The sequence below is a fragment of the Mytilus trossulus genome, chromosome 8 (assembly GCF_036588685.1).
Source record: "Mytilus trossulus isolate FHL-02 chromosome 8, PNRI_Mtr1.1.1.hap1, whole genome shotgun sequence".
Lineage (NCBI taxonomy): Eukaryota > Metazoa > Mollusca > Bivalvia > Mytilida > Mytilidae > Mytilus > Mytilus trossulus.
This window is the reverse complement of record NC_086380.1, coordinates 41,657,594-41,681,386: the sequence shown is the minus strand read 5'-3', so window position 1 is coordinate 41,681,386 and position 23,793 is coordinate 41,657,594. Positions and strand designations below refer to the sequence as shown.

The window sequence follows — 23,793 nt, the reverse complement described above, 5'->3', positions numbered from 1 at the left end:
AAGGCCCAACCAACTGATTTCCGACTTATTCTGATCATCGGAACAACACTATGAATTCCATTTGAGAAAACGGACGGACGGACATATAAATGGATGCACAGACCAGAAAACATCATCTCCCTCTCCTATCGTAGGTTGGGCATAAAAATAGCAGGGCAATTTGATATGTGCTTTTATATAACTATCTGAAAAAACCATAAATTTGATTGCATATTTGGTCTCATCAGTCAGGGAATGCATCAAGTTTACAATTTGTGAGGAACATAACATACTAATCTGACTTTTCCCTGAGACCTTCCTGGTTCTATATGCTTGTAAATGTGATTATATACAGCACTTCCAAAAAATCATCATAGATTTTTTTAAAAGAAAATAACAAGCCAATGATCGTGTTTTTATCTAAACAGCATATTCAAAATTTAGAGTGATATTACAAAGTAGAAAACAACCCACCACATTATTTTATTTTTTGTCTTTCTTAATCAGGGTCCAACAAAACGTAATTTTGAACTGAACCAGAAAAGTTTCGACCTACCAGATAGTTTTAATTGAATTCCATGCAAAATACCACACAAACTGCTGTAATGATCAGTCAATGAGTACTCGAACTAAATTGTACAAACAATAATTACATTCAAAATCTTTTGATTTTAAGCACTGATAAAATATATTATGATAGCATATGTTAAAAATGCTTAACTTTTAGTATAACTGATTCAACACAAACTTATAAGCCTAGTATGTTTGATGAATTATTTTGATCTCAATTATCTTTTGTTATCTTGATTGTAAAAAAGCAGAACACTATCTAAATCTTAACGTAAATAAATATATAACTTTAAGACGGGAATGCAATTCAAATATAATCTATAATTCATCATTTATCAGATGACTATGATTAATTCTTCAAAATTATTTTTAAACAGGATAGCAACTCCTCTTAAAAAACAAGTTTTTAAAGCTCATGAATCCCATTTGAGAAAACGGACGGACGGACGTATAAATGGACGCACAGACCAGAAAACATCATCTCCCTCTCCTATCGTAGGTTGGGCATAAAAATAGCAGGGCAATTTGATATGTGCTTTTATATAACTATCTGAAAAAACCATAAATTTGATTGCATATTTGGTCTCATCAGTCAGGGAATGCATCAAATTTACAATTTGTGAGGAACATAACATACTAATCTGACTTTTCAAATATAATCTATAATTCATCATTTATCAGATGACTATGATTAATTCTTCAAAACTTTTTTTAAACAGGATAGCAACTCCTCTTAAAAAACAAGTTTTTAAAGCTCATGAATCCCTAGTGTTGGATAATCGGTTGAAATTACCAACCGATTATCTATTACAATCGGTTGACAGCAACCAACTGACTATCGGTTATAATCGGATCATAATACCTTGCCCTTTTTTTTAAAGGAAATCATGTATTTAGTCTCATTGTACATGTCTTATGTGTACATTCAATATCATTGCAGAGTTTATATATTCATATTTGATCTTTTGTTTCCTTTTCATATTCTTGTGTACTAAATTATAATCCTGGTACCTTTGATAATTATCTATTCAGCAGTTAAAACAATGAAATGTCTTGATAAGAATCAAGATTCATATTGAACATATTTTATCTCATAATTACAACATTTATTACCAACAGTGACACTTTCATTTCTAAATTTCAATGGTGTAACTCACAAAACAATTTCAATAACATAGCTGTATGAACATTTGAATGCTTCTATGTAATTAGGAAAAGATATATAAAGTTTTTAATTTTTAGAAATTTAAAATTAACACAAAAAAATAAAATAATGCATTTGCATTATAAGATATACAGTATACAAAGGGTATTAAGCCATTGTCTGTTAATTCGTGAAGAACGCTTTTTTTCACTCTTGTGATCATTAATTTCTGTCAATTGTGTCATTCGTACGTCTGAACTTATAATTGTAAGAATGCGGAATTATTACATAGTTGAACCGTATCCGATTCGTGATTCTTATATTTTTATAAATGGCGGACAAATTTCGGAAAATTTACAACAATAAACGATGTTTGGCAAACAATTTGGAAAGGAATATGACGTTTTTGATGCAACACATGGATAAACATTTCTAAAAGGCAATTTGCAACACGTTCTAATGAAGCAACGAAATTATTTTGTCTAAAATCAGAATGATTTGTACCGCTCTCAAGTAACAAGTACCGGTAATGAAAGAAAGTATTTCATACAAAGTTATTAATGTTAAATAACCTTCCATCAATCTGCTAATGCTTTTGTCACGTTTATAAAGAAGGAAATTGGTTTATTCTTTAATTATTGGATGTTTGACATTGTTACTGTCATCGACTGGTTAATATTGTTTGACTGCGCATATAAAATGCAAACCGTAAAACAGACCGGAAGTTGACAAGCTAAAGGTCCGGAAATTTAAAACGACAATCGATTGAACAAAATCCCAATCGATTATCGACATCGCAAGGCCCAACCAACTGATTTCCGACTTATTCCGATCATCGGAACAACACTATGAATCCCATTTGAGAAAACGGACGGACGGACATATAAATGGATGCACAGACCAGAAAACATCATCTCCCTCTCCTATCGTAGGTTGGGCATAAAAATAGCAGGGCAATTTGATATGTGCTTTTATATAACTATCTGAAAAAACCATAAATTTGATTGCATATTTGGTCTCATCAGTCAGGGAATGCATCAAGTTTACAATTTGTGAGGAACATAACATACTAATCTGACTTTTCCCTGAGACCTTCCTGGTTCTATATGCTTGTAAATGTGATTATATACAGCACTTCCAAAAAATCATCATAGATTTTTTTAAAAGAAAATAACAAGCCAATGATCGTGTTTTTATCTAAACAGCATATTCAAAATTTAGAGTGATATTACAAAGTAGAAAACAACCCACCACATTATTTTATTTTTTGTCTTTCTTAATCAGGGTCCAACAAAACGTAATTTTGAACTGAACCAGAAAAGTTTCGACCTACCAGATAGTTTTAATTGAATTCCATGCAAAATACCACACAAACTGCTGTAATGATCAGTCAATGAGTACTCGAACTAAATTGTACAAACAATAATTACATTCAAAATCTTTTGATTTTAAGCACTGATAAAATATATTATGATAGCATATGTTAAAAATGCTTAACTTTTAGTATAACTGATTCAACACAAACTTATAAGCCTAGTATGTTTGATGAATTATTTTGATCTCAATTATCTTTTGTTATCTTGATTGTAAAAAAGCAGAACACTATCTAAATCTTAATGTAAATAAATATATAACTTTAAGACGGGAATGCAATTCAAATATAATCTATAATTCATCATTTATCAGATGACTATGATTAATTCTTCAAAATTATTTTTAAACAGGATAGCAACTCCTCTTAAAAAACAAGTTTTTAAAGCTCATGAATCCCATTTGAGAAAACGGACGGACGGACGTATAAATGGACGCACAGACCAGAAAACATCATCTCCCTCTCCTATCGTAGGTTGGGCATAAAAATAGCAGGGCAATTTGATATGTGCTTTTATATAACTATCTGAAAAAACCATAAATTTGATTGCATATTTGGTCTCATCAGTTAGGGAATGCATCAAATTTACAATTTGTGAGGAACATAACATACTAATCTGACTTTTCCCTGAGACCTTCCTGGTTCTATATGCTTGTAAATGTTTTTATATACAGCACTTCTGAAAAATCATCATAGATTTTTTTTAAAAGAAAATAAGCCAAAGATTGTGTTTTAATCTAAACAGCATATTCAAAATTTATAGTGATATTACATTGTAGAAAATAATCCACAACATAATTACATGTTTTATCTTTCTTAATCAGGGTCCAAAAATGTAATTTTGATCTGAACCAGAAAAGTTTCGACCTGCCAGATAGTTTTAATTGCATGCCATGCAAAATACCACACAAACTGCTGTAATGATCATTCAATGAGTACTAGAACTAAATTGTAAAAACAATAATTACATTAAAAAACTTGATTTTAAGCACTAATGAAATATATTATGATAGTATTTGTTAAAAATGCTTAACTTTCAGTATAACTGATTCAACACAAACTTATAAGTCTAGTATGTTTGATGAATTATTTTGATCTCAACGCTTTCTAAATCTTTTAGTAAATAAATATGCAAACTTTAAGACTGGAATGCAATTCAAATATAATCTATAATTCATCATTTATCAGCTTTCTATGACTTATTCTATTAATAGTAAAAACTTAATTTAGATGATTTACATTGTTGGATTGAATTTAATAACTCTAAGTTTCAAAAGTGGTGTAGTACTCTTTGAAAACAGAGACAGACATTCGCCTCTGATGCAAGCCTTCAGTGATTAATATAAGATTTAAGACAACTATGAAAAAAAACAGAAAAACAGACTTTAAATTCATGCTACAGAAAGGAGGAACTCATGCCTTGGCAAAAGAGAAGTGAATTTTGCAAAATAATCTGAAATCCAATCATCAATACACAGAGCAAATGCAGAGAAATAAAAACATGTACAGTATATTATTTTTTTGCTTTTTTGTTTGCTGCATGGTGGATTGTACCACAGGATTGTGTACGATCTTGCATCCTAGGCATTATAATAGAGGATCGCAGAGCAACTATGACCCTAGGAATGCAGTCTGTAGTGCCATCGTCGCATGGACATCTCTTTGCATTCATCAACCTTGTCCCTGCTTTAATAAATAGTACCACTGCCTTGATGTAAGATCTTGGAATATCTAAGGCTATGGAAGCAGACCCAAAAAGAAAAGACAGTAAGACAGAGATTGTCAGCCATCGTAGGAATAGTTTATGGGAAGTAAAACACAGACAGTAAAATCTAATTTAACAGATAGGTTTCATGCATGGCTTATTGGCAGGCAAATCTAACAGAAGCTGAATACGGACACAACACAAAATACAACACTAAATTGTGTGAATGAGGACATACTTAGTACGTCATACAGATGACCTTTCTTTTTGTTTTTGCTTAAAAAGGTACTGAATTTGAAAGAGCTTTTCAAGGCAAAACCCTCAGTTCAAGGGAAGGATCATGTAATGCGAATGTTGAAATCATCTCCAAATCATGGCAATTTGTAAGCAGCTTTTCTTTGCCATCAGTGTAGAAAAGATATACATAAACTGCGAATTGACAAGCTTAGGATCTAGTGTTACAATAGACACTATGCTAACTGATGAATACTAGAATGAAGAAGAAAGCTTAAATTGTAAGATGTAGTTTGCTTTGTAGGTGAACAAGAAGACGAGCGTGTAAGTCTTTCTGCCAGTACATAGCCTCTTACACTATTCAAGACCTCTATAATGCTCCCTGCAACAGCATATTGTAACTACACTCTTGCATCCTAGGCATTATTGTAGAGGACCAGAGAGAAACTAGGACCATAGAGAGGCAGTGTGTAGGGCCATCGTCGCATGGACACCTTATACAGATGACCTTTCTTTTTGTTTTTGATTGAAAAGGTACTGAATTTAAAAGAGTTTTTCAAGGTAAAACCCTGAGTTCAATGTAAGAATCAGCAATACGAATGTTTGAATCATCTCCTCCAAATCATGGGAATGATTTGTGCTTAATTTATAAGCAGCTTTTCTTTGCCAACAGTGTAGAAAAGATATACATAAACTGCGAATTGACAAGCTTAAGATCTAGTGTTACAATAGACACTATGCAAAGGATGAATACTAGAATGAAGAAGAAAGCTTAAATTGTAAGATGAAGAAACATCATATGTAATTTGTGTGGAAATATGTTTTAAACGACTTCATTCCTGAAAAGCCACTAGAGGACACACACTGAAGAAAACCTATATAATCGTGATATTTGTAACACAGCTTTCTCACAGTCACTATTTCTGAACACCCACAAGCAAATAAAGCAATCCAACCAAAAGCAATATGATTGTAACATATGTGGGAAAAGATTTGCAATAAATATATATGTTAGTGACAATAAGTGAAATTAGCCATTTAAAGCTTGAATCCTAGACAATAAGCTAACGCCTAGGCATTAAGTTATTGCCTGAATTTTTAGTCATTGAGCTTATTTCCTGAGATCTGATGATGATTATTCATTGTGTTGCTAAACATAGTTTTATAAACTACAAACAATATTATTTCACAGATATCAGAAAGTCACAAATTGATAGGAATAAAATCACAAATAATAAGTTTACAATTGTTAGAAGATGTAACTTTGAATAGAAATTTCGAAGATCCCAAAAAGTCCCAGATCTGTCAGATAAAAGTATCAGTATCAGATTTGTAAAAATCAATAGAAGGCATGTGCAACAATCTGACAAAGGCTTGAATTTGTATTGCTCAACTTAATTTTAGTGATCTGTGTAGAATGCAATTAAATGGTACGAAAAGACTAGATACAAGACTGATAAAACCTGAAGTTATAAGAATATCTCTTGAGATTATAGCACAAAGACTTCAATATCTTGCCAAAGCAAAATATATCAATACAGAAAATAACCTTTTTCAAATATATTTTAATACCACAATTCATTAACCATATGTTAATAGTTACAACACAAATTTATAAGACTTAATTCATTAAACCTAAATGTTAAAAAAAATATATAAGACAGTCATTGTAGTTATTGGACTTAGAATTGTTAATATTTTGTACCTTCATTTTGATATATATTATAAACTTATACATAGCATCTGGTAGGTTGATATTACCAACAATTTCATCTAAAGAAATTTCAAACTATTTTTAAGACTATATAAAAAATTAGTCATGCATGCCTCCTGGAAATATATTGTTATCAAAAGCATGGTATTTTTGTTTATTTTTTCTTAGCATGCAACAATACATAATTTGTCAATATTTTTTTGTTAATCAAGGCAGATCAAAATAATTAAGAGGCACAAGAAACCAAATGAAAATTCAATCCATCTGACTGCTTAGAAGGAGTTGTGCTTACAAGAAAATGGACAAACAGACAGATGGACAGGGTGATTCCTATATTCCCCTCTAATACTTTGTTTGTGATGGGTATACTAAGATTAATGTTAAAGTCATATCAAATATATATATAGCAGATATTTCATTAAAACCTTGAGTCATTTTGAAAGCCAAAGGATCCAAAATTAAACTTTTATATGATTTCAACAACATCTGAATTATCAGGGCATTTTGTGTGAAACTTAAAGACTTACAACATAAATTCAATGATTAGTTTACCTACTTACAAAATTTTGATATTTTAAATAAGATGAAAAATGTCATTGACAGTAAAATCTGATCTGACTTATTTAACAATCTGTATTAATACATTGAGTTTTGATTTATACATTAACCATTATTTTTCTACAATTCATAAAAAAGTTGGATATAAGGATTGACTACTAGTAAATCAGAGGCGTCCTTCATACCTACTTACAAAATTTTGATATTTAAATAAGATGGCAATCGCCATTGACTTTAAAATATAATATGACCCATTTACCATTTTACAATTAATATTGAAACATTGAGTTTTGATTTTATACATTTACAATTATTTTTTTTTACAATCCATAAGAAAGATAGATATAAGGATTAACTAAATTTTTTTACATTATTTGTTCATTAAGATGTTGAGGAACCAAAGTCCAAGAAAAGGAGGAGAGCACCAGATAACAGCTGTAATAGAAAAGCTGATTAAATAGAACTGAAGATGACGAAGGAGAACTTACTAAGGTAATAAAATTAAAACAATGATCACAAAAAAATGTCTACTTTAAAAAATTGACCAAACACCATGTACATAAAATTACTGTATATGTTATAACATAAATTTGTCATTTGTTTGTTTATTTTGATCAACTGTACTGTACTTGTTCTATGAATGAATAAGCAAAACAATTAGTCAATTAATCTATCCAACAACAAAAGCTTCAAAAGAGACTTAATATACCTTTCATAAAAAGGGAGATAAGCAATAAACGTTAAAATGCCAAAAAGACCATTAACAAAGCTCAATTATTAAAGAAAATATCATTTATATTGCTAAAAGAACATATATGCTTATATATCTTCCTAAAGGCCAATTGGTGAATGGTAGTTTTCTGACAAGAGCTATGTTTAAACAATATTATAATTTCTGCATTGTAGGGGGGGGGGGGGGGGGGGGGGGGGGGGGGGAAGCCTAGATCATCTTGAGATAATAAAACCAAAATCAAACAGAAATATATTTTACATTCCAGTTTCATTGATATAGAATCTATATTTTTATTTAACATATGTTTGTAACTTCCCTTGTAAATACAAGTTATTGAAGTCACAAAATATAAGTTTAACAAGGTTAATTTTTTAGTCATTAGCATATAGCACTTAGCTATTATCCAGTGTTGTCAGTGAGAGAAACTCACGATACACACATTCATTTACGTTAAGTTAAAATTATTAACAATTGAGCAAATACTTCAGTTTTAGTCAGGAAACTATATTTGTGGCCGATAATGTTGAACAGCAGCAAGACCCCCAAAATTTATGGTCATATAAAAATAGGGTTTCAAATTTTTTGTATGTACTATTTTAACAATAATCCTTAAAGCTAATTAAAACAAAACTTGCATTTTACGCCAACATTTAAGCGTCAATTATAGTACCTTTAAACAAAATTTTATATAAGCTGTGGTAAACCTTTAATCATATATATTATAAGCTATGGTAAAGCAGTAAAATACTTAGCATTTTCTGAGACTCTTCAGCTGCAGGGCTTTACAATGGTGAAATATTGACTAAAATATCTGCTGCAGGTCACAACTAAAAGTGTAGGAAAAATAAACTGCAATGAAAAAAAGTTGAATTATAAATCATTAAAAATATGATTTTGACTTAAACAAAATTATTACTCTAGTACAGGAGCCTGTAATTCAGTGGCTGTCTTTTGTTTATGTATTACATATTTGTTTTCTTGTCACTTTCTGTACATTAATTAGGCAGTTAGTTTTATTGTTTGAATTGTTTTACATTGTCATGTCTTGGCCTTTTATAGCTGGCTAGGCAGTGTGGGATTTGCTCATTGGTAAAGGCTGTACAGTGTTAATTTATGTGCCAATTGGTCTGCTGTGGAGCCTTGTCTAAATTGGCAACCATACCACATCTTTGGTGTATAAGATCTTCAGAAAAAATGAAACATTTATTTTTCATTACAAGTTTTATTTATTACCTTAAGTAGTTGTTACTTATCATATGGCACAAACATCATTCCTAAAAGTCAATTCTTGTTGGCTTCAGCTGAAATTTAAAATGTAGATATCATTAAAAAAGCTCCAAATTATCTCCCTTTGGTGCAAAAATGCCAAAATTGAATTATCTTTTTTAACTCATCGCTGACCTTTATTTTTTATTGTTTGTTTTCGAATATGCTGTACATAAACTTAATAATTGTAAAATTTAAGAGATTTCTGTAATTTACTTCTTTTTTTTATTTCGATATTACCACTATTTCTCCTATTAGTTCAACAGAAAAAAAGGACATTTACAAAAATGTATGCTTCTTTCGAAGGGAGATTGTGAGTGTAAATGAATGGTGATCCCATTTTTTTTATTTCATTTTTCTATTAAGTATAAGACAAAGTTCATTTTAAAGAAAAATATATCCAAATCCTATATTAGATAAACAAAAATAGATTTAGACCCATGAGCCCCCTTAATAGCTCAGAAACCACAAAACCTAGGAAAAATCTGATTAATTAAGAACGTTAAATAAACAGCTGCCCCGTAAGCATATGATACATCTGTCTCATTTTCAAAGAATAACGTTTGATTACTTCTCAATGTCAATTGGTGAAAATCAAAAAGGAGCGTTAATCAATAGAATAATCAATTCAACCAAGTTTAATGAGAACTGCTTAAGGCATTTTTGAGAAATTGTTCCTAAACTGGAAAATAACCCTTTTTTAATTGAATAAAACCCAACAACTCGGATACTTTAAATTAAAACTGTCTGTTGGTTGAGAAATCAGTAGTCTGATTAAATACACACCTGTTTTTTCTGTTGGTGGAGGGATGATGATGCTGATTAATAACACACCAGGTTGTTTGTTGGTTGATAGATGAAAAGCTGTTTCAGTACAAACCATGATATCTGTTGATCACGAGATATGGAGGTCTGTATCAGTACACACCAGGCTATCTGTAAATGGAGCGATGAGGATGCTGATTCCGTACAGACCAGGCTGGCTGTTAGTTTTTAGATTAAAAGGCTGTTCCAGTTTAGACCAGGCTGTCTGTTGGTGGAGAGATGTGTAGGCTTATTAAGTCGATACTAGATTGTCTGTTGGCTGAGAGATGATGATGCTGATGAAATTTAAACATGGTTATCTGTCATGGAGAGATGAGAAGGCTGATTCAGTTCACACAAGTATGTCTAATAATGAGATGTGCTAATGTTGATTCAGATCACACCATGCTGTCAGTAGTTGGAGATATGATGATGCTAGTTCAGTACACATTAGGCTGTTTTTAGCTTAAGAGATCATTATGTTGATTCAGTACCCACCAGGCTGGTAATTCGGTATATGCCAGACTGTTTGTTCGTAAAGAGATGATGATGTTAATTCAGTATGTACCAGATTGTTTGTTGGTTGAGAGATGAAGATGCTGAATTTATATATACCAGACTGTTTGTTGGTTGAGACATGAGGATAGTCATTTAGTACATCCCAGACTGTTTGTTGGTATAGAAGATAATGCTAATGGAATATATGCCAGACTGTTACTTGGTTAAGAGATAATGTTCCTTGTTTAGTTTATGCCAGACTGTTTGTTGGTTGAAAGATGATGATGCTAATTAGGTATATGCCAGACTGTTTGTTGGTTGAAAGATGATGATGCTAATTAGGTATATGCCTGACTGTTTGCTGGTTGAAAGATGATGATGCTTATTCAGTATATGTCAGACTGTTTGTTGGTTGAAAGATGATACTAATTCAGTATATGCCAGACTGTTTGTTGGTTGAGAGATGATTTTGCTATTTCAGTATATGCCAGACTGTTTGTTGGTAGAGAGATGATGAGGCTTGTTCAATATATGCCAGACTGCTAGTTGGTTTAGAGATGAAGATGCTACTTCAGTACACACTATGCTGTTTGTTAGTTGAGAGATGATGATGCTAATTCAGTATATGCCAGACTATTGTATGTTAAGAGAAATGGTGCTTATTCAGTATAAGCCAGGCTGATTGTTGGTAGAGAGATGATTATGCTAATTCAGTATATGCCAGAGTGTTTGTTGGTTGACAGATGATGATGCTAAATTCGGTATAAGCCAGACTTCTCGTTGGTTGAAAGAGTATGATGCTTATTCAGTATATATGCAAGACTGTTGTTGGTTGAAAGATGATGATGCTAATTAGGTATATGCCAGACTGTTTGTTGGTTTAAAGATGATGATGCTTATTCAATATATGCCAGACGGTCTGTTGGTTGAGAGATGATGATGCTTATTCAGTTTATACCAGACTGTTTGTTGGTTGAAAGATGATGCTGTTTCTTCAGTTTATGCCAGACTGTTAGTTGAAGGATGATGATGCTTATTCAATATATGCCAAACGTTTTATTTGTTGAAACATGATGATGGTTATTCAGTATATGACTGACTGTTGGTGGAGAGATGATGATGCTTATTCAGTATATGCTAGACTGGTGACTTGTTGAGACATCAGGATGGTAATTCGGTATATGCCAGACTGTTTGTTGGTAAAGAGATGATGATACTAATTCAGTAAGTTCCAGAATGTTTGTTGGTTGAGAGATGAAGATGCTGAATTTATATATACCTGACTGTTTGTTGGTTGAGACATGAGGATTGTCATTTAGTACATCCCAGACTGTTTGTTGGTATAGAAGATAATGCTAATGGAATATATGCCAGACTGTTTGTTGGTTAAGAGATAATGTTCCTTGTTTAGTTTATGCCAAACTGTTTGTTGGTTGAAAGATGATGATGCTAATTAGGTATATGCCAGACTGTTTGTTGGTTGAAAGATGATGATGCTTATTCAGTATATGCCAGAGTGTTTGTTGGTTGAAAGATGATACTAATTCAGTATATGCCATACTGTTTGTTGGTTGAGAGATGATTTAACTATTTCAGTATATGCCATACTGTTTGTTGGTTGAGAGATGATTTTGCTTATTCAGTATATGCCAGACTGTTTGTTGGTAGAGAGATGATGAGGCTTGTTCAATATATGCCAGACTGCTAGTTGGTTTAGAGTCGAAGATGCTAATTCTGTACACACTATGCTGTTTGTTAGTTGAGAGATGATGATGCTAATTCAGTATATGCCAGACTATTGTATGTTGAGAGAAAATGATGCTAATTCAGTATAAGCCAGGCTGTTTGTTGGTAGAGAGATGATTATGCTAATTCAGTATATGCCAGAGTGTTTGTTGGTTGACAGATGATAATGCTAATTGGTATAAGCCAGACTTCTAGTTGGTTGAAAGAGTATGATGCTTATTCAGTATATATGGAAGACTGTCTGTTGGTTGAGAGATGAAATTGTAATTCAGTATAAGCCAGACTGTTTGTTGGTAGAAAGATGATGATGCTGAATAAAAATATGCCAGACGGTCTGTTGGTTGAGAGATGATGATGCTTATTCAGTATATACCAGACTGTTTGTTGGTTGAAAGATGATGCTGTTTCTTCAGTTTATGCCAGACTGTTGGTTGAAGGATGATGATGCTAATTCAGTATATGCCAAATGTTTTATTTGTTGAAACATGATGATGGTTATTCAGTATATGACTGTTTGTTGGTTGAGACATGAGGATTGTCATTTAGTACATCTCAGACTGTTTGTTGGTATAGAAGATAATGCTAATGGAATATATGCCAGACTGTTACTTGGTTAAGAGATAATGTTCCTTATTCAATTTATGCCAGACTGTTTGTTGGTTGAAAGATAATGATGCTTATTCAGTATATGCCATACTGGTTGTTGGTTGAAAGATAATGGTGCTAATTCAGTATATGCTAGACTGTTTGGTGCATGAGAGTTGAGAATGGTAATTCAGTAGAAGCCAGACTGTCTGTTTGTAGAGAGATGATTATGCTAATTCAGTATATGCCAGACTGTTTGTTTGTAGGATTATGACGATGCTAGTTCAATATATGCCAGACTGCTAGTTGGTTTAAAGATGAGGATGCTAATTCAGTACATACTATGCTGTTTGTTGGTTGAGAGATGATGATGCTAATTCAGTATATGCCAGACTGTTGTTTGTTGAGAGATGATCACGCTAATTTAGTATATGCCAGACTGTTGTTTGTTGAGAGATGATGATGGTAATTCAGAATATGCCAGAGTTTTTGTTGGTTGGGAGATGCTGATGCTTATTCAGTATATTCCAGACTGTTGTTTGTTGAGAGATAATGATGATAATTCAGTATATGCTAGTCTGTTGGTTGGTAGAGAGATGATGATTATAATTCAGGATATGCCATACTGTTTGTTCCTTGATATATGATGATGCTTATTCAGGATATGCTAGACTGTTGGTTGGTTGAGAGATGATGATGGTAATTCAGGATATGCCATACTGTTTGTTCCTTAATATATGATGATGCTTATTCAGTATATTCTAAACTGTTTGTTGGTAGAGAGATGGTGATGCTGATTCAGTTAATGCCAGACTGTTGGTTTAGAGATGAGGATTGTAGTGCAGTACAACTAGGATGTTCGTTGGTTGAGAGATGATATTCCTTATTCAGTATATGCCAGACTGTTTGTTGGTAGAGAGATTACGATGCTCATTCAGTATATATGCCAGACTGTTTGCTGGTAGAAAGATGATTATGCTAGTTCAATATATGCCAGACGTTTGTTGGCTGAGATATGATGATGCTTATTCAGAATATGCCAGACAGTTTGTTGGTTGAGAGATGATGATGCTAATTCAATATACGTCAGACTGTTTGTTGGTAGAGAGATGGTTATTCAGTACACACTAGGCTCATGATTGGGTGAAAGAAGATGATGCTTATTCAGTGTATGCCAGACTGTTTGTTGGTAAAGAGGTGATGATGCTTATTTAATATATGCCAGACTGTTTGTTGGTTATGAGATGAGGATAATAATTCAGAATAAGCCAGCAGGTTGGTTGAGAGATGTTGTGGCAATTCAGTTTACAGAAGACTGTCTGTTGAAGGGGATATGATGATGCTGATTCAATTTACATAAGACTGGCTGTTGGTGGAGAGATGATGATGCCGATTCAGTTTACATAAGACTGGCTGTTGGTGGAGAGATGTTGATGCTGATTCAGTTTACATAAGACTGGATGTTAGTAGAAATATGTTGATGCCGATTCAGTTAACATAAGACTGGCTGTTGGTGGATAGATGATGATGCCGATTCAGTTTACATAAGACTGGCTGTTGGTGGATAGATGAGAATGCCGATTCAGTTTACATAAGACTGGCTGTTGGTGGAGAGATGATGATGCCGATTCAGTTTACATAAGACTGGCTGTTGGTGGAGAGATGATGATGCTGATTCAGTTTACATAAGACTGGCTATTGGTGGAGAGATGTTGATGATGATTCAGTTTACATAAGACTGGCTGTTGGTGGATAGATGAGAATGCCGATTCAGTTAACATAAGACTGGCTGTTGGTAGAGAGATGATGATGCTGATTCAGTTTACATATGGCTGGCTGTTGGTGGAGAGATGATGATGCCGATTCAGTTAACATAAGACTTGCTGTTGGTGGAAATATGATGATGCAGATTCAGTTTACATAAGAGTGGCTGTTGGTGAATAGATGAGGATGCCCATTCAGTTTACATAAGACTGGCTGTTGGTGAATAGATGATGATGCCGATTCAGTTTACATAAGACTGGCTGTTGGTGGATAGATGATGATGCTGATTCAGTTTACATAAGACTGGCTGTTGGTGGAGAGATGTTGATGCTGATTCAGTTAACATAAGACTGGCTGTTGGTGGAGAGATGTTGATGCTGATTCAGTTTACATAAGACTGACTGTTGGTGGAGAGATGTTGATGATGATTCAGTTTACATAAGACTGGCTGTTGGTGAGGAGATGAGAAAGCTGATTCAGTTAACATGAGACTGGCTGTTGGTGGAGAGATGTTGATGTCGATTCAGTTTACATGAGACTGGCTGTTGGTGGAGAGATGTTGATGTCGATTCAGTTTACATGAGACTGGCTGTTGGTAGAGAGATGATGATGCTGATTCAGTTTACATGAGACTGACTGTTGGTGGAGAGATGATGATGCTGATTCAGTTTACATGAGACTGGCTGTTGGTGGAGAGATGTTGATGCCAATTCAGTTTACATAAGACTGACTGTTGGTAGAGAGATGTTGATGTCGATTCAGTTTACATAAGACTGACTGTTGGTAGAGAGATGATGATGCTGATTCAGTTTACATGAGACTGGCTGTTGGTAGAGAGATGTTGATGGCGATTCAGTTTACATAAGACTGGCTGTTGGTGGAGAGATGTTGATGTCCATTCAGTTTACATAAGACTGACTGTTGGTAGAGAGATGATGATGCTGATTCAGTTTACATGAGACTGGCTGTTGTTCGAGAGATGTTGATGATGATTCAGTTTACATAAGACTGGCTGTTGGTGGATAGATTTTGATGTCGATTCAGTTTACATGAGACTGACTGTTGGTAGAGAGATGAGGATGCTGTTTCAGTTTACATAAGACTGACTGTTGGTAGAGAGATGTTGATGCCGATTCAGTTGACATAAGACTGGCTTTTGGTGGATAGATGATGATGCTGATTCAGTTTACATAAGACTGGCTGTTGGTGGAGAGATGATGATGCCGATTCAGTTTACATAAGACTGGCTGTTGGTGGAGAGATGAGGATGCTGTTTCAGTTTACATAAGACTGGCTGTTGGAGGAGAGATGTTGATGTCGATTCAGTTTACATAAGACTGGCTTTTGGTGGAGAGATGTTGATGCCGATTCAGTTTACATAAGACTGGCTGTTGGTGGAGAGATGAGGATGCTGTTTCAGTTTACATAAGACTGGCTGTTGGTGGAGAGATGTTGATGCTGTTTCAGTTAACATAAGACTAGCTGTTGGTGGAGAGATGTTGATGCCGATTCAGTTAACATAAGACTGGCTGTTGGTGGAGAGATGAGAATGCCGATTCAGTTAACATAAGACTGACTGTTGGTAGATAGATGATGATGCTGATTCAGTTTACATAAGACTAGCTGTTGGTGGAGAGATGTTGATGCCGATTCAGTTTACATAAGACTGGCTGTTGGTGGAGAGATGATGACGCAGATTAAGTTTACATGATACTGGCTGTTGGTGGAGAGATGAGGATGATTACAGATTAAGAGGCCTATTACAAGTCAATCGATTATATGGAATGCATGATATTCAGAATGCTCACATACTTTGGAGGGTTTTCTTAAGTTTCTTTGAAATTTTTTCTCTGTAAACTTTTCTATCATTGAAGATTTTTGTCTTGATGGCTGTTATCCTTTTTTTAATTTCAATATCTTGAAGGATTGGATGCTTCTGAAGAAACTCTCTTACATCTTTTGATCCTGAAAAAAACAACAATCTTGTTCATTGGCATAGTTATTCATTAAGCATACAGAAAAAAAAATTGTTTGAATTTATTTTACAGAGTTACCCATAATGTGCATTTGATAAGGCAGTGTCTATTGAAATGTGGCTGACTTTTATATTTGATGTTATATTTGTTTACTTTTTTCTCCTTTTTGCTTTATTTTTATTTTTTTATTCTTTGGGCTACTTTTACAATCTCTTAGTGTTGTAATTTAGTTCTAAGGTATCCATGCCTTTCCCCTGTAGAAAAAAAAGTTGAGGGCCAGTTGATGGCCATGTGGTGGACAGTTGAGGGTTAGCTGTTATAGGTTGCATTTCTGTAAATATTGACAATGCAATTTCCCATAGGAACTCCTTTTACGGCTAAAACTGTACTACTTTTACTATGAAGTTTTGTTTATCCTAGAATTGAAAGTTAATATTCACCAAATTTTTTTTCAAAGGTCAAGATATAGAGCTGTGCGGCATATTTTCAACTTTTCTTTGCCCTGAACTTTTCAGAGTTCTAACTAACACTAATTTTCTTAACTACCCCCACCTCAAATGAAAGGTTACAACAGATTTTAATGTAAACAATATGCACAAGTTTATTTACTGCTAACATTCCCAAGTTATGTCGCTGTGAGGTGGATCACAGAGAACACAACTGGGAACCAGTATGTAAGCAAAATTAATTTTCTACAAATATTCAAGATCTCCCCAAAAGAGGCATGTTTTGAATCCAGGTAGCCCTCAACTGGCCCTCAACTATTTGCTCAACTGATAGCCAGCTAGCCCTCAACTCTTAGTTCAACTGGGGTCAGCAGGCCTCTACGATACCCTTTTTTCAACTTGTCCTACCAAAATTTACTTGTCCCAATGATATTGTTACTTGTCCAAAAAATTTCTATTAAAAAATAACCTTTTTACATTTTTAGTTGATAAAAGGAACAAAACGAATTTAAACAATAGACAGGATTTGATGTATTTCTTTTGATTTGAAATACTTTTCAAAAATACGAGTCAAGTACAACTAAATCTAGTCATGTCACGGGACTAAGGTTCTAGTTTTTCATCAATGTGAGTCTCATCAGACTCTAAACAAGAGGCACCATCTGATAGGCCTGTACACTCATTGGATTTGTATCCTGCTTTTTTTTTAAGTTGAAAAAAGTTTATTGAAATGCAATCAATAAAAAGAAGATAAGGTCTGATTGCCAATGAGACAACTCTCTGCAAGAGACCAAATGACACAGAAAACTATAGGTCACCATATTGTCAGTATTGGTTTTTTTTCTACTTATGATCAAATATGAGTTTGTGAATTTAATGGTAAATTAAAAAAAATATTTTTGTGAAAAAATTACTGGTATGGTATTTCTTATAAGGAACAGAATAATGTAGCAAAATGAGGTACTGATTTGTCTTGATCCCAAAATATCTCCTGCCTTGCCAAACTGTCTATCAATCATGTCTACTAAATATGTTTTCTCAGTGCCAAACTGTCTATTAAAACTTGAGGTGACGAACTGTCCTGTTAAGTTACCTGATCTACAAAACGCATCATTGATTCGGATCAGTAAATACCTTTCACCTGTTAAAAAGTATCTGACAAAGAACCAGTTGAAAATAATCAATTGCAAGTAAACATGTTGAAGAAAAAAGTTTTGCATTTAAATAAACAGAATGCAGAAACATGTCAAATTAATATTTGTTTTCGTGTTTTTTGTTTATAATAACTTTGTTCTTCAAAGTTGGATTACATTTATTTTCTGCTGAATAATTGTGCTTGTCCTTCGATACAGCTTTTACTTGTCCGACTTTTTTCACCTCTGGTACCGGGCAATCGGACAAGCGTTATTGTCGAGCCCTGGTCCAGTTGAGCAATGCAGTTGGCTTAGTGATCATTTTTCTGTATAGGTTTTGTATTTGATAATCGATAATGCAAAAGTTTACCTGGCAATGACCCTTTGTTGTCCAAGCTAGATGTATCTGTAATGTATCTCTTAAAATAAACATCCACTACTTTAGTATTCTCTTCAGTCCATAATTTATATTTTCTTTTTGTTCCTATAAAATATTCAATTACAAAGCTACTTGTTTAATAATTGTAATCACTCATAAATCAAGTTACCTAAAATCTCCATAGATTTTGGGTTTGAAATAAATAACAATTTGGACATCAACCTTTTAATTTCCATGAATATAAATTCTGAAAACCTGCAAAATATTTATTCTAATTTATAATTAAATGTTGATGTTCAAATTCTAATGTATATCCATATCGTTCATCAGTTGCATAGACAAATTCCAATACAATATTAATTATCACTACAGTAGTCCCTCTATGAAACAGCCCCACCCTAGAACGGCCACCTCCCTTATTGGTCCACGTTAGGCTTATAATTCTGCAATTATATGCAGAAGTACCTCCCATGTATAGCCAATTCCTTTATCTGGCCAGTGGCTAGGTGTTTTCATGCTAGATTTGAAAAAATTAGGCCAGCTAATGTTCTCATGTAAAACAGGCTTTGGTATTTTGTACAGGCACATAACATTGACAAGAAAGATACTTCCTATAGTTTGATAAAAAATTTGTGTATGATTGTAAATTCAACAGTTCAGGGAAACTTGCAACATCATTTGGTGTGGGGGAAACATAGATCAATGATATTGTAATATATAGAAAATCAGATGGGTCAGCTATTCAAAAATTGCATCAACAGAAAAATTGTAAAATTGCTATGAATAATGATGAAACCAATAGGAAAACTAACATGTTCATGGATATTTAATTTCATGGTTTTGCCAAAGTCTGCATTCACACTTATGGATTTTTTTATTATTTGTTGAACATTTGATTTTGTGGATTACCTGTACCCACCAAATTCACAATGATTTGTATCCAACAAATAATAATGCATCCACAGAAGTTCTAATTGAATAAATTTGACAGGAAAAATTTAAAAGTTTAAAACAGAGGGAAACTTGTCAAATTGTTAACATAATACTGTGGATTCATTATTATTCGTTAGATACCAATTTTCGTGGGTTTTGTGGGTACAGGTGAACCACAAATTTCAATGTTCATATTATCATTAGGCTCTGTATACAGAGATTGACAAAACCAAGAAATTAAATATCCACGAAATTGCAAGTTTTCAGCAATCCACAAAAATTGATACCAACGAAAATAAATGAATCCACAGTACGCGTTTTTGCCACAAAACAAATGTCAAGATCTTGCAAATCTACTGCACAATATTGTGCAATTGAAGATTTCTTCTTCTGAATCATTTGACAGGAATTTGGAATACACAGGGTCCATTTTACAAAGGGTATTTTAAGAAAGACTTTGAAGTGAAAAAAATAGGACTTTAGTTTTAGCTGAATGAAGAGGAAACCAGTTTATTCAGTGTCAGTTTACTAAGGTTTGACTGTTTGAGATAAAATTATTATTGCAGCTTTAGTGTCAATGTTATAGAAAGTTACCTTTTTCTGCCTCAGGTTTAGTTGGAACTTTCTGAAGTTTTGCAGCCTTGTTATCATCATATGTTGAACTTTTCCCTAAAAATAACAATAACTCAACTATATAGTATGATGCAATCTATAATACTCTTTCTCAGTCATAAGAACTTTCCATCATTACCGAACTGAACAAAGAAATAACACGATGGGTGTCGTATACAGTGCAGGAAATGCTTACCCTTCCAGAGCACCTGATTTCACTCCCGGTTTATAGTGGAGTTCATGTTGTTTCTTAATTATTATTTATAACTGTTGATGTAAATGTCCTTTGGTTTTGTGAGTCTTTGTTTACTCCTTGGTTTTGATTGTTATTGTCTTCCTTTCTTATCTATGTTTAAGAAATAAGCTCCGTCTTGAGGTTTTTCATATTACTGCTGAGGTCAAACCCTAAACAATTGGACCAAGATTGGACAAAATTTTCAAGCTTGAAATGGTGTGAATTTGGAATGTGATCAATTTGTCAAATAGACCTCTGTAACATCAGTCTCTGATTTGACACTTTCCCTTTGTGTTCATTGTTTCTTTTTGCATTAGAATCCTTGTGTTATCTGAGTTGTGACACAAGAGATTAGTTTTGACAAGTAATAATTGATGTAAATAAGAGTATTGAGACTAAATCATTAGACAGGAATTTGGAATACACAGGGTCCAATTTACAAAGGGTATTTTAAGAAAGACTTTGAAGTAAAAAAAATAGGACTTTAGTTTTAGCTGAATGAACAGGAAACCAGTTTATTCATGGTCAGTTTACTAAGGTTTGACTGTATGAGATAAAATTATTATTGCAGCTTTAGTGTCAAAGTTATAGAAAGTTACCTTTTTCTGCCTCAGGTTCAGTTGGAACTTTCTGAAGTTTTGTAGCCTTGTTATCATCATATGTTGAACTTTTCCCTAAAAATAACAATAACTCAACTATATAGTATGATGCAATCTATAATACTCTTTCTCAGTCATAAGAACTTTCCATTATTACCGAACTGAACAAAGAAATAACACGATGGGTGTCGTATACGGTGCAGGAAATGCTTACCCTTCCAGAGCACCTGATTTCACTCCCTGTTTATAGTGGAGTTCATGTTGTTTCTTAATTATTATTTATAACTGTTGATGTAAATGTCCTTTGGTTTTGTGAGTCTTTGTTTACTCCTTGGTTTTTATTGTTATTGTCTTCCTTTCTTTCTATCTATATTTAAGAAATAAGCTCCATCTGGAGGTTTTTTATATTACTGCTGAGGTCAAACCCTAAACAATTGGACCAAGATTGGACAAAATTTTCAAGCTTGAAATGGTGTGAATTTGGAATGTGATCAATTTGTCAAATAGACCTCTGTAACATCAGTCTCTGATTTGACACTTTCCCTTTGTGTTCATTGTTTCTTTTTGCATTAGAATCCTTGTGTTATCTGAGTTGTGACACAAGAGATTAGTTTTGACAAGTAATAATTGATGTAAATAAGAGTATTGAGACTAAATCATTAGACAGGAATTTGGAATACACAGGGTCCAATTTACAAAGGGTATTTTAAGAAAGACTTTGAAGTAAAAAAAATAGGACTTTAGTTTTAGCTGAATGAACAGGAAACCAGTTTATTCATGGTCAGTTTACTAAGGTTTGACTGTATGAGATAAAATTATTATTGCAGCTTTAGTGTCAAAGTTATAGAAAGTTACCTTTTTCTGCCTCAGGTTCAGTTGGAACTTTCTGAAGTTTTGCATCATATATTGAACTTTTCCCGAACATAACTCAACTATATAGTATGATGCAATCTATAATACTCTTTCTCAGTCATAAGAACTTTCCATCATTACCGAACTGAACAAAGAAATAACATGATGGGTGTTGTATACGGTGCAGGAAATGCATACCCTTCTAGAGCACCTGATTTCACTCCCGGTTTAAAGTGGAGTTCATGTTGTTTCTTAATTATTATTTATAATTGTTGATGTAAATGTCCTTTGGTTTTGTGAGTCTTTGTTTACTCCTTGGTTTTGATTGTTATTGTCTTCCTTTCTTATCTATGTTTAAGAAATAAGCTCCATCTGGAGGTTTTTTATATTACTGCTGAGGTCAAACTCTAAACAGTTGGAGCAAGATTGGACAAAATTTTCAAGCTTGAAATGGTGTGAATTTGGAATATGATCAAGTTAGTTATACATTACTATAGACTCGTGACACAATAAATGTGGTCGGAGAACTTTATTTGAGTTACCATATAGCAACGATCTATTTTGTCCCTAGCAACTTATTCCAAATTCATTAGTGTTAATTAGTTTAACTTCCATTTAGAACATACATGTGTAAGTAAAACTTCAAAACACTTAACAAAACAACTGTTGAGCTGCATGGAAAGTTTGTATTTCGGATGTTCAACCTGACAGGATTTAAAAACATTGGCACCTGATGTTCAAGGGACTTGTTCTTTAAATAGGCCAATTAGATGTGCAACATTGAAAAGTAGCAAAATTGATTACAAGAACACAGCTTGACTCACTATCACATTATTTACCCATTCATTTAAAAAAAATTAATAACAAGTTATACAAGACAGCCATTGTTCTAAGTTTAAACTTACTTTTGTTTGTTCTTCTCTCTACTTGCTCCTCTGTATCACCAGATATCATAGAATCATTTGAAGAACATGGTTCATCTTCACAATCTCTTAAGTTTATATCACTTACATCTGTTGTATTTAAAATCTAAACAGAAAACAAACTTAAGACTTGTTGACTATTTTATTAATTGTGACTGTTTATTTAACGCATCATGTAAATGTAGCGGAATTTGATGAGACTGTTATTAAAGTGAGAGGGTTAGCGCTATAGAACCAGGTTTAATCCACCATTTTCTACATTTGAAAATGCCTGTACCAAGTCAGGAATATGACAGTTCTTGTCCATTCGTTTTTGATGCGTTTTGTTTTTTGATTTTGCCATGTGATTATGGACTTTCCAAATTGATTTTCCTCTGAGTTCAGTATTTTTGTGATTTTACTTTTTAAAGGATGTACATTGACCTATAACGGTTTACTTTTATAAATTGTTATTTGGATGGGGATTTGTCTTATTGGCACTCACATCACATCTCCCAATATCTAAATACTCTCAAAACTTTCCTGTTTAAGATGTATAAAATATTTTATGGAAGAACCTGCAAAATCTGTTATGAAAGTGCGTATGTATTCTGAAACATAGCAATTGCAGTAAAGCCTCCACTTTCAAGATTCATAGCATACAAGACATCCAAATATACTTAATACTTTTGAACTTGACATAAAATGTAAGAAAGAATGTTTAAACAACAGCTGTCAGAATGACAAGAAACCAGACTTTTTTTACATCTATTTGGGTCCCAGCATTTTTCAATATCACAAGGACCAAAATCCTGCACAGGAATAGTGACAATCATCAATACAAAACAGTTGTTTTACATTGTCTTATCAGGCCCTTTTATAGCTGACTATCAAGTATGGGGCTTTGCTCATTTTTGATAGCCATATGGTGACCTATATTTGTTGATGTCTGTGTCATTTGGTCTCTTGTGGACAGTTTTTGTTTATATAGATTAGACCGTTGGTTTTCCCGTTTGAATGGTTTTACACTAGTAATTTTGGGGCCCTTTATAGC

General features: G+C 33.3%; 1 protein-coding gene and 1 long non-coding RNA gene across 3 annotated transcripts in view; both read right to left on the bottom strand.

Annotated features, from left to right (window-relative positions):
* Window positions 1-8,305: 8,305 nt before the first annotated feature.
* Window positions 8,306-10,550, bottom strand: LOC134681921 (uncharacterized). Its single transcript, XR_010100718.1, has 3 exons — window positions 10,062-10,550; window positions 9,243-9,310; window positions 8,306-8,858 (listed from the first exon to the last, which is right to left on the bottom strand). It is a non-coding gene; the product is annotated as an uncharacterized LOC134681921 (long non-coding RNA).
* Window positions 10,551-15,060: 4,510 nt separating this feature from the next.
* The window catches only part of LOC134680963 (uncharacterized), a 43,743-nt gene continuing 35,010 nt past the window's right edge, over window positions 15,061-23,793 (bottom strand). The window contains exons 14-18 of one of the 2 annotated variants that reach the window (XM_063540284.1): window positions 22,743-22,866; window positions 20,986-21,060; window positions 20,134-20,208; window positions 18,598-18,711; window positions 15,061-16,637 (exon numbers count right to left, since the gene is read on the bottom strand). In XM_063540284.1, the coding sequence (XP_063396354.1) occupies window positions 16,477-16,637; window positions 18,598-18,711; window positions 20,134-20,208; window positions 20,986-21,060; window positions 22,743-22,866 (549 nt within the window). In that variant the 3' untranslated portion in view covers window positions 15,061-16,476. The remainder of the gene's footprint in view (window positions 16,638-18,597; window positions 18,712-20,133; window positions 20,209-20,985; window positions 21,061-22,742; window positions 22,867-23,793) is intronic. The other variant, XM_063540283.1, reaches the window with a different exon arrangement.